The sequence below is a fragment of the Meleagris gallopavo genome, chromosome Z (assembly GCF_905368555.1).
Source record: "Meleagris gallopavo chromosome Z, MGAL_WU_HG_1.1, whole genome shotgun sequence".
Taxonomy (NCBI): Eukaryota; Metazoa; Chordata; class Aves; order Galliformes; family Phasianidae; genus Meleagris; species Meleagris gallopavo.
The window spans coordinates 36695703-36710034 of NC_139435.1; the positions used below are offsets into that span (position 1 = coordinate 36695703).

Below are 14332 nucleotides of genomic sequence, written 5' to 3' on the forward strand. Positions count from 1 at the left end.
ATTAAGGGGAATATAACAGAAGCTCAGTTACATTTAAGATTAGCAAGAGGGTGAATAACTCAGACTCCAATTTCAATCAGTATTACTATCATATGGACCTCAACAGGCTCCAATCCGTTCTACAGGATTAAATTTGATATATTTATAGCTATATCTGACATTCTGGTTTTCTTTTAGACATTTTAGATGCTAACATACCGTTAGTGACAGGAAAAAAAAGAAAGAAAGAAAAATAAAAATAAAAACAGGGAATAGCGTAAGAGGCACAGGAACTGCTGAAACAAACTAGTCATCTATAAACCTTATTCCAAAAGCAATATTCATGGTAATTTTGCCTTCTCATAGACAATCCAGGACAAGACTTATGAACTATACAAAAGTATCCAAGCTAGAGCTTAACAAATAAGCCAAGTCTCCTACAGATATGCAATTAAATAGCTATTACAGGAAACTGAGGATTCAACACAAACGGAAGATCATTGCTGACATTTTAAGTGCTGTCAAATAGCAGGCTCAGACTTCACTCAGAGGTGCTATACAGGCATACTTTTTAAAAAGCATTTCAGAGCAACATAGCTGCAAAGGCAGGAAACACAAGGAAAGCAGCTTTGGACAACACTTGCCTATAAAAAACATGAAGCCAAGTTTATCCACATGTTTGTTCATGGCTCTCTGCATGTAACTTAAAGGACAAGAAAAAGAGGCATTTTCAATTAAATTATTGGTCTTTAGAGGATAAATTTCCTTACAGCTGAGGAATTAGCCTCCTTGCTCCATCATTTTCTCATTTTTTTTCTTTTTTTTTTTCTTCTGGGGACTCCAGGGTAACAGCAAAATATCCATAAAAAAATATCCTTTAGAGAAAAGATGAGCAAGTCTGTGGAAACCCTATTATTTTTAGTCCTGAAAATATCTTGTAGCCAGTGTACTACTCCTACAGCTATCTCACTGAAACAAATTCTTTTATCCAAGAGTCATTTTGGAATACAGTAAAACTAAAGCAGTCTCATCTAAATAGTACATTAACTTCCTTTATTTAACTAGTACACTACATTACACAATTAGAATCAACAAATTGCAAGCCAGTGCTTGCAAGAACAGCACTGAAAAGCATTCAGACTTATTAGCAGTGGATTACATTTTCTAAAATCTGAATTAATTTCAGTTCACAGAGTAAATCACCATCAAATAAGAAAACAAGATGATGTCCCACATATTACTGCTCCGTACAGGGAGCAATCATGTCAGTGGCCCTTAGAACAGCAAGAGCTTACTTTTTAAATCAGAAATCCTACGGAAAGCAATCAACTGACATAACAAATAACTGCACTAACCTTGAAATTGACAGGCCTGATGAACATTGACCAATTTTCATCATTAGCAGTATTTTCACTGCATATCTAATGTTTGAATGCAAATATGCCCACAGGTGAGATGCACTCAGAACAGTTCAAATACACTCTGCAGACAGCGAAGGAACTGCACGTGGACCTCACACATGCACTGCAGAGTATGTGCACTTGTTTTTATCTTGGAGATAGTCATAACAGGAAGTATGAACTAAAAAACCCTGGTATTTCCTGAACAGCTCATGCTCCACCCCAAGTTGGCATGCTCAGTCTCTTGAGTCAAATAGGAGGAATGGACAAAGTGCTAATGCCTCCCTGAACAGGGAGGTCAAAAGCCAAGATCAAGAGACTAGAAAGTACATTACACACATCTGTTTGGCTTTGTTTTGCTTTTCCATAAACTTTTGTGCTCTGCACTTGGATAGTGCTCTGACCAATGATAGTGGTCAAGCTAGGGATTGCTTCAGAGCACTGGAGCCACACACATCCCTGAGACCTGCTGGGCTGCACCCCAAGGTGCTGATGGTGCTGGCTGATGCCTTTGTACATTTGTTAATACTTAGATCAGTTTTCCCAAAGTTCCATTCATCCTGGCCTTGAACATTTCCACAGATCCATAGCCTCTCTGTGCAACCTGTTCCACTGCTTCATAACACTCATAATGAAGAATTTTTTCCTCCTGTCTAATCTAAATCTGTCCTTTTCACTTTAACACCATTACTGCTTAGTCCAATCACTACACTTCCAGAAAAAGAAACTCTCCACATTTTTTCTGTAGGACCTTCTTAAGTACTTAATGCCAACAGTCACATCTCTCTGGAGCCTCCTCTTCTCCAGACTAAAAATCCTCAGCTCCATCAGCCTCTCTTTGTAGAATAGGTGCCTCAGCCATCTGATCATCCATGTGGCATCTCTAATATCTCACTTCAGCAGGTCCATGCTGGGATCCCCGATCTGAATGAAGTGCTTTAAGTGGGGTCTCACTAGCAAGAAGTAGAGCAGGATAATAACTTCCCTCAATCTGCTGGTCATGCTTCTTTTGATGCAGCCCACAGTATGACTAGGCATAAACGTGCCCTAAAGGTCAGAGAGAGACAACTTGTGAAACCATCTCAAATGTGCAAGGATCTAGAAGTACTGCATTCCTGAATACTCAACCAATGAGGCTGGTCGAGGTTCAGTCTGGCATGCATTTATCAACTCTTACGAACAGTAAATTGAGGTAATTTCAACAGAGAAGCAGTAAGTTTCTCAAATTTCATTAGGATCTACTTAACAGAATTATTCTACTTAGCAAATACTTGCATAACCCAGTCATAAACAGTTTGCAAACCATAGAAGTTTCCTACAAATAAGAAACCACTAAAAGATTTCAATTGCCTATGATACTATGATATTGGGTCAAATTATAATAGGTGTCAAGTTCATTCACGTCAACTTTGAACTATGTGGAAAACTGCAGATCTCAAGCTGACTTCACAGCTGATCTAATAAGTAGAGTATAAGCAATTATAATGCTCAGATGAAAATTACTTCTCCTTGTTAAGAATAGGAAAATTCTTCTGTAACAGAGCTCTGAGTGTAGTTTAAGATATACAGGTAGAAAAGAACTTTTAATATTTGAGGAACCGTAACCAAAAATAATAGCTGGCTGAAACAAACATCAGACAACCAATACATTCTGCACATGTAGAAAGAGGGACATACATGATACACAGGAAAATGTTCACCAAATAGTAAAAGAAACAACTAAAAATGCAAAGGTATGGAATTTCTCTACAAAGAAGGTTGAAAGAGAAAAATGAACACACTTTATGAGGTGCACACTTTCAGTTTCTTTTCCTTCTTTTCTTAGTATAATGGCATTCATGCAACTGAACAGTTTCATTAGAAGACTGATTTGATGAAAGCTTTTTTTTTTTTTTTCTTTTTTTTTCCCTCAGGTTAGTTTTCATACCAGTGAGCTTCTCATGCCAACTAACAACATGGTAAGGGAGATGGCACAGAACTACAGGATTGCTGTGGTATTAACTTAAATCAGATTAAACCATGTAATTATACCCTAAGTACTCCTTTACTTTGCATACATAGCCCTAAAGGTATAAGCACAAGCTAGCTTCAGTTTGAAGCACAAGTTAACGTCAGCTTACATACACGCCAAAGTATCACCAAATTATCAGGAAGCAATAAAATCTTTACAGCATTTCTAGTTCTAAAAAGTTTGCAAAAAATCTTAGAATCTCTTTTCTTCTTCTCAAAGCAACCATTCTTTTTGCACAGATCATTTGCTTTAGTTTTAAGACCAATGTTATTCTGTGTATTCATCATTTTCAGCAATGTGATTCACAGAAGTAATTTATTTGCTTTTTGGAAAATGTGATTCTTGTTTCATATAAGTCTTAGAAGTGAAACAAACATCAGAATAGAGTAGAATAGAATAGAGTACTTTAGTTCCATCAGAAAGGACCTTCAAAGATCATCTAGTCCAGCTGAAAAATGTTAAATGCAACATTAAAAAAACAAATAATCTTGTTCATGCAAATGACATGGCCAATTTTTACCAGTTTCCTAGTCCTCATTTACTGGAGGACACCCATTGTTTTCTGGTGCTTCAGCTTTCAAAAGCCTTTAATACAAAACAAATGCAAAGAAAAGTTAAATTTTTGTTCTAGTAACTATTTATTACCATAAACATACAATATCAAAAGGTGTTTCGGGATAGCAGCTGAGCAAAGAATTTTGTTTGGAAACCAACTAGTTAATATAAGCTACAAAGACTAGCTGCTCAAAAAATATAAAAGCCAGTTAAAAGTAACAGAATAATGTAATTTTTGTTGCTTGTTGAAGGTGTGGATGCCCAGTGAAATCTTCAGAAATTCTGTCATCAAAGATGTTTCCATTGCCCTCTTTCTTCTCTTTTTATTTAGATTCTCCTCCTTTCCTGATTCTTACTGTTTCCCATTGCCTTCCTTTTATCTCCTTTTATCATCCAGGATACAGGCCGAACATAAAGATAAACTCATTCACAGAAGTTATTTGGATAAAATTTTCTACTGCAAGCAAGTTAAAGTTTATTGTGCAATTTATGTTACCTGGGTTTATGGTAAACCTTCCCTCCAGGTTCCCAGAAATGGTGTTCTGACATAGTAAGAGGAAGGATTTTGTTGTTTTGTTTCTTCCTAGAGTAGGAATGTCCATTGATAGCTTTAGATCATTACAAAAATCATATGTACATTATTTTTGCAGTTACCTGATTAAATTCTGGCACACCTGGCATCCTGCAAGACATCTGAGATAAAGATAAATAATTAATATATGCATGTACAAAAGAAAACATCTGTAATAATCATAGAATATAAATTCATCTTTGACAAAATTCTTACCATCAGAATTAAAGGTTGTCTTCTTCTGTATTAACCACTGGCAGAACTACTAGATAACTTCAGTGATTTGGTTTGCATGTTACATCTGAAAATATATATTCCATCTGCATTTCAAAGATGAGTTCTCTATTGTCTACACAATCCATGTGTTCAAAACAACATAATACAAATTACAAGTTCACATCAAGACATGATCTTGCTGAGCATATTTAGGCAGCAGCTTCCATTAGATACAGTCTGGAGTGTTTTTTTAACCAGTACCCACAGAATTGCTTAAGAGTTTGATCTTTTCCTTACTCTTTTCACATTCTATGTCAAACTGAGTGGAAACCTGTGTCTCATAAGACTTTGATCAACAGTAGGCAATATTTCGAGGATGGGAGAAAACAGTAGTACAGGATTATGGATTTCTGTGCAGCAGTAGTTCAATATCAGAAGCATGCTACATTTTTTCTCTTTAATTTGGATGACATAACACAGTTTTAGTTATTCGATAGCATGATGTCCAGGAAGGCATGGAAGGTTAACTGTTTATAACTTCTAATTCAAATGAACAGCAACATTTAAAATGTATTGGTGAGAGGACCTATGAAAATCACCAACGGTAGTATTGTAAAGATGGAAAGAATTGCACCCAAGCTTCACAAAACACCCATAAGAGTGAACTCTGTTTCTTTCTAAATTCAACAGAAAGAAATGGAAGTCATTGTTTTACCTGTGAGGGTCTTTCAAATAGGGAATAATGTTTGCACATTCTCTTTTACTGAAGACTTCTTCTATCCAAGATTTGGGTGTCTGAAAAGACATTTCAAACATAATTATATTACTTAACTTTAGAACACAAAGCAAAACATTGCTCTACAAAGTTTAGACTGCTGTATATGCCTAATTCCAAATAATTTCCATCACAATGTCAAATAAAAACAAATGCTATTAGCTGAAACTGTAGCTCTGAATTGTACAAGCCCTTCACTCCCAAACTTTTTTTTCTTAGAAATATGTATCCTAAAATATATTCCTATTCTTCAGTAGTAAACATGAAAATGATTTAGAGGGTCACATACATGTAACTGAAAGCACTGCATATTCTGATAGAAGACTAACAAATAGCAATATTACTAAAACTGATACTGTGCACAAAGGCATTATTTCATTTTTACCTGAAAGACACTGTTTACTCCTTCCTGTTTTATTATTATAAGAGATTTCAGAATTGACGCATCCTGGTTACATGTTTACTGAACTAGGACTATGCTGCAGTACAGAAGACGGGGAACACAGACTGGACTGCATTTAGAGTGTGTCAGGTGAAGTTTCCCCACTGTGATACTGCCACAAAGAAAGCTGTTGTAGCTGAATGAACTGAACCGAATCGCCAATGTACACAGATTTTTTTCAAAGAACTTCTTTCTATTCTAGCCAATCAGACCACAAGAATGAAAGGATCTCCTACACTCTCACCACGAGGGAGAAAGAGGGACCTATTGGACAGAGGTGAATGGAAGTAGGTTTCTGCTTGGGGCAGCAGAAAAACTTCCAATCTGCCTACCCCACCCTTCAAGACACTCTCAGACAACAGATATGGAGCTCTGGAACTTGACAGACCAGCATCCTAACATCCATATTACAACCACCTCTGACAAGAAGCATTTCTATCATAGGCAAGTCCCAGAGGACCTAATATGCCAACTAGAAAAGACCTACAGGGAAGTCTGCTGCCTCCCTGGGGCCCAAGTAAGAGATGTTACTAGGAAACTCACTAGGTTGGTACAGCCCCCTGACTATTAACCACTATTCACGTCAGCAACAATGAGATATCAAAAAGAATTCCAAGGTCAATCAAATGGGACTTCAGGACTTTGGGGTGATTAAGGATAAAGGAGCAAGGGCACAGGCAGTGTTCCTTTCTATCCTTCCTGTATCAGTATTGATAGTAAAAGAACAGGCAGACCCAGCTAGTCAATATGTAGCTCCAAAGCTGGTATTACCAGCAGAATTTTAGGTTTCTTGATTGTGGGGTAATCTAAACAACACCAGGACTGATGATGCCTGGTGGGATGCACCTTTCTCGAAAACAATTTCTGCTATGGACCCCCTAGCCAAGGTGACAACATCTATGAATAATTCTTTAAGGAACTTAGAGATATCTCTAGATTGGCTGCCTTTGTCCTTATGGGTGACTTCAACTTGCCAGACGTTATCTAGGAACATCAGCTGATACAAACAGACATAAAGAGATCCAGGAGATTCCTAAAACATTTTGATGAAAACTTTTTAGTACAGACACAAAGGGATGCAACTAGGAATGGTTCCCTCCTGGATTTTTTGTGTCTGTAAGCAGAGAAGGTCTTGTGAGTGAAGAGGAAATTAGTGGCTTTCTTGGTGATCATGAAGTATAGAAGTTTAAAATTTTTGGTGATAGGAGGAAAACTGCCATCAGAACTACAGCTCCAGATATGGGGAGAGCAGACTTCAAACTACTCATTTTATCATTAGGCATGAAAGGCAAATGGTAATCAAAAAATAAACACTGACTCCTTATTCATTCTCTAAGTTGAAAACTGATTACTCCTGTGCAATATGCCTAACTTGCAAAAATACTTGTGGTAAGTACTTCTCTTGATACTTGTGTAAAAAATGTCTCCTTCCTACAATGAATTAGGGAAGAATTCAATTTGTGAGAATCCCTATAACAAGTGATTAAGAACAGCGCTCAGAGCATTTTTATGGTTGGAGTTCAGCAATAATTCTTATGAAAAAGAATACTTCTGTATTATCTCCTGAAAAGAATTATGATCCTTAATAAAAAAAGGTTTGTTTGAGGATTTTTACTTCAGCTTTACATCCCTAAATACTCCTGCATTAACTCATAGCTAATCACCTTGTTATGGAATACCAAGAGGTATATGGGTGAAACAGCAACTCGTGTGCAGGTTCAGACCCAGCTCCCATCAGGACTAACAGCAGTCCACAGAAAGTAGTCTGAATCAGTCCCCCATTGACAAAGATGAAACAGTTTATTAAAAAGAAGTTTGCAGCTATTGATATGCGTGTGTATTCTTCCAAGAGTAACTAATTTAATTGTGTCTGGTTGAGCTTAGAAGGAAGAAGTAAGAGCATGGAAGATCCTCGGGGCTGGACAGATCATGGGCATATAGAAATATTAAACATCTCAGAAATACACCTATTGAAGACATCAGACAAAAATTAAATCCAAGGAAAAATCTGAGAAGCAATACAGCAAATTTCATTGTTTGAGGGCAGGCATGCAGCGCTTTCAAAAACTTTTCAATAGTAGTCTTGTTAGTAATCGTTATTGTTTCACACTTCCCAAATCACTTTATTCTAGTTGTCTGAGCTATCAAGCAAAATAGATAAATGTTTCTACTATTACAATACCCTGGGACTCTGATCCTCTAAAATCCTTTAATATTTCTGGTAATGCTTTTCAATTGGAACTAAGGAACAAGAAATCTTTTTATTTATGGGATGCCTTGGATAAGAATGAACTTCACTAAACTTTTCATTAACAGAAGAGGGAGTAATGGAATTGCCAAGAGGTTGGCAAGCCTCACAGCACTTGCTAGGGAAACATGCTCAGCCTTGTGAGAGAAGAACATTCACATTGCTGTCATTTTGATTAGTAACAGCACTAGCAGTTCAAGTACTTTTGAACAAGCTGTTGGCATTATTCAATCTTCCTCTCAGCTATACTATCTCCAGCATGATGTATTCTGGAAATCAAGTATCTTTCCAGGTGTGAGGGCCAGCAATGAAGAATATAAAGTATATACCCCCAGCACAACTGGGCATGTTGCATAAGCCTACACAGCAACAGCAAAACATACTGTCAAATGAGCAACACACACGTGCTCAGAAGTGTGACTCCATTTGAAAAATGGTATCAACAGAAGTTTTTCCTCCAAAATTTAGTGTTTCTCAGCAAAAAGCTATATTATACAATTTACAACATCAGTAAGTAATTTTAAAGAGGGTAGAGGTCATGTGGAATGCTACCTCCTTTAGATCACAGAATTACAGAATAGCTTGAGTTGGAAAGGAAGTATCACCAAGTTCCAACTCTCCTGCCACAGGCAGAGAGGTGATTATTTAAAACCAAAATATAATTTACAGTCTTCAGGGATGACAATAAAGTTTGCTGAAGTTTTACAGCAAGTAACATGGGAGATAAAAAGCCTTCTTTACTATTAGTTTTTTGAACATCTAGGCTTTTTTCTCAAATAACATACCTTGTTCTAAACATTACTTTGTTTAGATTCTAGAGAATCTAAAAAGGGAGGTTAGGGAGTTAAGACAAAAGTAAAAATGCTTAAAATTCTGGATGCTTTGTTCGACATTTTACAATTTGATCCAATACCACATGTTTTCTCATGAGGCAGTGACCAATATATGCTATGTCAGACTGCTCTAATCCCAGTGGGTTGGACTCGATGTATACAAAAACCATTGGAAAAATCCTACTAATTCTGACAAGTTTTGGTTGATATACCATTAATCCAATCTTGGATCATTGATAAAATTCCCATTTAATTTGAATGAACAAGGCCATGATTCAATTAATTTGATTCTTGAATCTTGATGCACCAAAGATGCACCTCACATAGTGTCTCTGAGATACCCCTAGCCTCACACTCATCTGAGTTAGCTTCACTTCAGATCCTTAAATATTTATTTCTATAACAAATGAGAAGCAACTAAACATAGCCAAAAGTCTAGTTTGCAAATTCTCTATCATTTTTGTCTTACTGAAATTTCAGATAGTTTTACTTAAATAAATAAATAAACTGAAATTCCAATCCAGCCATAGGAAAAAATGAAATACAAGTTTGTACCAGCGTATTTCACCTTGTTATGAGCAAGTTTCAAAACTGAAACACTGTGAGATGCAACACATTTACCATTATTATATAAAATTCAGATGAAATCTTTGCTTGATGTACAATATATACCATAAAAATAACATCCATTCCTCAGTCTAAAGTGTCCAAATTAATAAGCAGGAAAAGAGTTTTAAACTTTCATGCTCTCTACAGCAACCTGTGAATTCAGGACTGGGCAAGTAAGAATGAAAAGAGGAGACTTCTCATCTGCTGTTTGATCTGTCTGATCTTGGTTCCTAGCTTTTTGAAACACCACTGTAATATGTATATTTCTCTCTTAAAACATTTCAGAAGTGTCATCATTCAGTTAAACTTCAACAACAGATTAAAACTTCTTCCTTCACTATAAGTGAGGTGTACATATATATATCTCAGTCACGATCACCAAGCACTCTTTCTATCACAAAAATAGATCTATCTATTGTTTATGATTTAGAAATTTATTTTCTGATATACTGAAGACTGAAAGCAATGTTTATATTGCAATTTTCCTCCTAGAAAATCTTGAAACCTTATTTGGGAGATTTGCCTTCTCATTTCTTACCAGTCTAAGGATTAGGGTTGTTGCTTATGCTTCCGTGCCACAGAAGAGGCTTTGGAGATTTCTAGCCTGATTTAGTCAATGGAGTGGGAAGACTTTGGCTCTGAAATTTAAGGCACATGAGTAGTTTTTAGAAAACCACTTTTAATCACTTCTCCAGTATATTTAGTGTCTGAGATTCTTACATAATATGGTATTAAAGGGACACTCTCAGGTCAAATTTGGTTTCACAGAGGTAAGGTTTCCAGTAGTAAAGAAAGAGAGCAAGAGACTAAAATTCAGAGAACCTCCACAATGCTTATTTCTTTCAAACTCCTGTTGGTTGGGGGTGCAAGAAGGCAAAACATAAAATCCCAGACCAGCAGGAAGGCAAACAGTTCTCCAAAGCCTAACAGAATCCACTGTGTATAACCACTTTTCTAAGCCATATCACAATGGCTCATATGCTCAAAAAGTATTCCTAAAGATCTTAACTCTTAGAATCAATATTTTTAAAAAGCTGAGCAGATACGGCAGAATCACTGCAAAACAAGATATAACTGCACTGTTTCTAGTTAAGAAATGTTTTGTTATCATTAAAATGATGAGGTGAAAGCAAATACTCATTTAGTAGCAACAGATAATTATGGGGCTGATACATTTGCCCCACACTCCAGAGTAGCTGCAAAGAACAGTTATTACTGTCTGTTTTATTACTGTTACTGATGTCAAGAAATAGACCCAAAAGATCTAAGAGTGATTTTTGGTGCCTAGAAAGGAGGGAGCTACCATTATCAGGTGAAAGCTGAGAGAAATGAACCTAAGGGAGTATGTGACCAGCCTTTACTCAAACACAAAGTGAGGAGAAGGAAAGAGGAACTTCTCAGCATTGCCACTACTCCTGTAGTGGCCTCCACACGGCCTCCACATTCAGCACAGTATCCTAAAACATTTTAAACCCTTTTAAAAATTAACTAGACATGAAGCAAGTCACTTGCAAGAACGCCAGGTACCTGAAATGCAGCCAGACTTCTTGAAAGTTAACACTCAAAACTGTTTCACAAGAGCTCAGCCTGTCAGCCAATTTATGTCTTTTTTAACACTGTGTCCTGGAATGCTTGTAGAGCTATAAAATCTAGAGAGGTCTTGTAGATATTGTAATTTCATGCATAATAATTCTTATGTGAAATGTAGGACTTAAACAATATTTCTACTCCCCAAGGTGACAGCTAAATTACTGCCAGCATGAAAGATTTCAAACTTCAACATACTGTCTCGGGGTAGGAACTCTCCTCCTTAGTTTCCATTACATACACACTTATGGTATGAAGTAATGTTCATACAAAGTAACTGTTCATAACAAAGAACGCCACTTTAGATTGACATAGGACAGAAGTGCATTGTAAAACACCAGAGTGTGCAATATGAACCAAACATGAGGTTTCCAACAAACACCCAGGATTCTAAAATTTCCTCCTGTTCAGGCTACATTGTTGGAAGGCAGAAGCCTGGCTTTACAACACAGAAATGCTGTGGTTCCTCCCAGCTTTCATCACTGCAGTATATCGGTTCATCTGTTACTAACAAGTATCTTTTGCTTTTTCAATTTTTTTTACTCACTCCTTTGCTCAAGTGTTTAAAACTCTGTACATCTGTGAAAATACTACATTATAAGTAATTGAATTTGTAAGAAAACTGTCATCACTACATTTTGAGAAGAATCTCAGAAGCACTGTGCAGAACACTCTATTAGAATGCCTTACTATTCAACAGTGAAATATCCAATTATGAAAGACAACTGCCAGTTACTCCCAAGCCACTTTTGCAGGGACTCCATAGCTATGGATTCTTTTTTTCCTCTTTTTAAAAGTAAAGAACGATTTCAGTAGAAGCTCTGTGATTTTTTCCTAGTAGTCCATTTAACTGTATCAGCTGTTTATTCCCAATTCTTTGTTGTTACGTACAGTAAAATAAGAGTCACCTGTGCTAGTAGGCTAAATATAGACCCAGGTTATGGAGAGGCAAAAGAACTTGCTAAGAATCTCCAACCAAGCAGATAAGAGACTTCAGATGATTTTCCTAGCACAAAAGGAGTCTATCAGCTTCTCAGGAATACACAAATTCAGTCTTCTACCAATGTCATACTGCGGCATTTACCTTCACACTTAGCCAACTGCACATAAAAGTAAAGCATGCATGCCTAACTGCCTTTCTGGATTGCTGTCTTAAATTGAAGGCTCATAAAAATGTTTCCAAAACTGCAGTCCCAAACGCAGCAAATGAAAGAAAACCCCTTCGACAGTAATGAGCTTTCCAACACACTGCTTCTCATCTCAGAGTTGACCGCACAAGACAACAAGAACATTTCTGAATGCAAATACCAGTTGGGCCATGGCAACAAAACACAGGAAATACTAAACAGAAAATTATCTCCTTGTTACTGTTGAAGAAGCTCTAGTTTGATCCCTGGAACACAGAACTAGCAAGCTGATGGAACACTTAGCCCACAGAATGAAGGACTAGGCCTTTGACCAATAATTCTTACTATTTTAAGCTTATCAGTTAATCAAGCAAGCCCTTCTGCTATCACCAAAGACATAACATTTTGGAAAAATACATAAAATAACACGGCTCTACAAGTACTTTCAGCTCAGCACAGTTGCACTGAGAGGCTCTACGCAAGCCTTCCTCTCTGCCTACATGTCCTGTGGCACCCAGCTACCTGGGAGGAAGGCCAAGGAAGTCTTCATCATAACACTTCTGTCGATAGTGCAGTCACTTGCAAGTGGGCTAAACACAGGAAATCTACATCCATAATTAATCTTCCTCAGCACAGTCCTTGAAGCCAGCCCCAAAAGCATTACTTAAAATCTTATTTTGTTATTACACATCCATAATTTTTCTAAAAAAACAGGTTTCCTGGTCATATTCCCCAACTGGAAATGACAAAAAGTCTCTGTGACATGGAATGTATTTTAGCTTTCTCCCTGAAATAGGCTGATCCAAAACCCACAACGCTAACAAAGTTTTTGAGTAAATTTGGATGTGGCTATGCTTCATAATTGCAATCTACACAGACAACAAAGAATCTGTGCTTAAAGCAGATAGCAGCTGCCTTGCTAAACACTGACATCTGCCTCACTTTGCTAGCACTGGAACACAGTATGATATTATACATCACCTCCTCTTACAAAGCCAGTTCAATAAGCAGTCTAAAACATAGATTATTAAACCACCTATACATATATATATATAAATACATATATATAAAGATATATAAAGATGTCTTATAATGATTTAAATTGATGGAAAACAATCCAAAATTGCAGACATTATGAAAGACAAAAAAACTTCTGATAGACAAGAGCAGCAACAAATAATAGAGTATTTTCAAATAATTATAAATCCTAAAATATAAAAATGGCCTTGCTTTCCACATTTCTTTTAGAGGACTCCTTAATGAATAGTCCTGCCTGACTCACTGGCAATCTTTCTGAATTTAGTAGTATTGGCAAAACAGACAAAATAAAGCAATTAGTCTTCTTGTATTCACTAATGTAGCATCATCAGAAAATCCCACAAATTCAAGCAAATTACACATGCACTTTGAAATTATTTTTTTTCAAGTCATTTTAAAGTAGTAAAAACTCAAGTAGTTGTAAGAAAATGTTACTTCCAGATTATTATTCAGAGGATTAATACAGTACTTCAAGCCTTACTCAGATTTCCACCTTGGGAACAATAGAAGCCAATGCATTTTTTTTGTTTACAATTCAAACAAGAAAAATCAACTTGTGTTATCTGAAATTGTGTCTCTCCTTCCTGGCAGTGAGGGATCAAAATGCTCAACCACCTACATCCACCAAAGATTCAAAATTAGACACAGTTCTTCCTTGTTCAAACCAACTACCGCATCATTTGGAGTACGTATCACCCCTGGCTCACACTTTACTTGATGAAATTATAAAGCATTTTACTCAAAACTCTGAACACAGCTTTACAGTAAATATGCCATTGATCAATAGACAAAGATTTCCTCTTGACAATCATCAAGCCTCATTCATGTTTCTTGAAGAATTTTTTATTTTCCCCAGGAAAATTCACAGCACATTTTGCATTCAATTAAAATTGCTCCTCTAAAAGCATTCCATGGCTGCCTAGAAATTTAGTCTTTATGTA

At 36.5% G+C, this 14332-nt stretch overlaps 1 protein-coding gene across 10 annotated transcripts in view; it reads right to left on the reverse strand.

Annotated features, from left to right (window-relative positions):
* TRPM6 (transient receptor potential cation channel subfamily M member 6) overlaps positions 1–14332 on the reverse strand; it is a 94768-nt gene that overhangs the window by 65569 nt on the left and 14867 nt on the right. For 9 of the 10 annotated variants that reach the window (XR_014880368.1, XM_085213008.1, XM_085213006.1 and 6 more), the window contains exons 2-3: positions 5448–5527; positions 4600–4638 (exon numbers count right to left, since the gene is read on the reverse strand). Coding sequence is in view for 9 of the 10 variants with exons in the window: in XM_085213008.1 (XP_085069134.1) it covers positions 4600–4638; positions 5448–5527 (119 nt within the window). In the remaining variant the exon portion in view is untranslated. The other variant, XM_085213009.1, reaches the window with a different exon arrangement.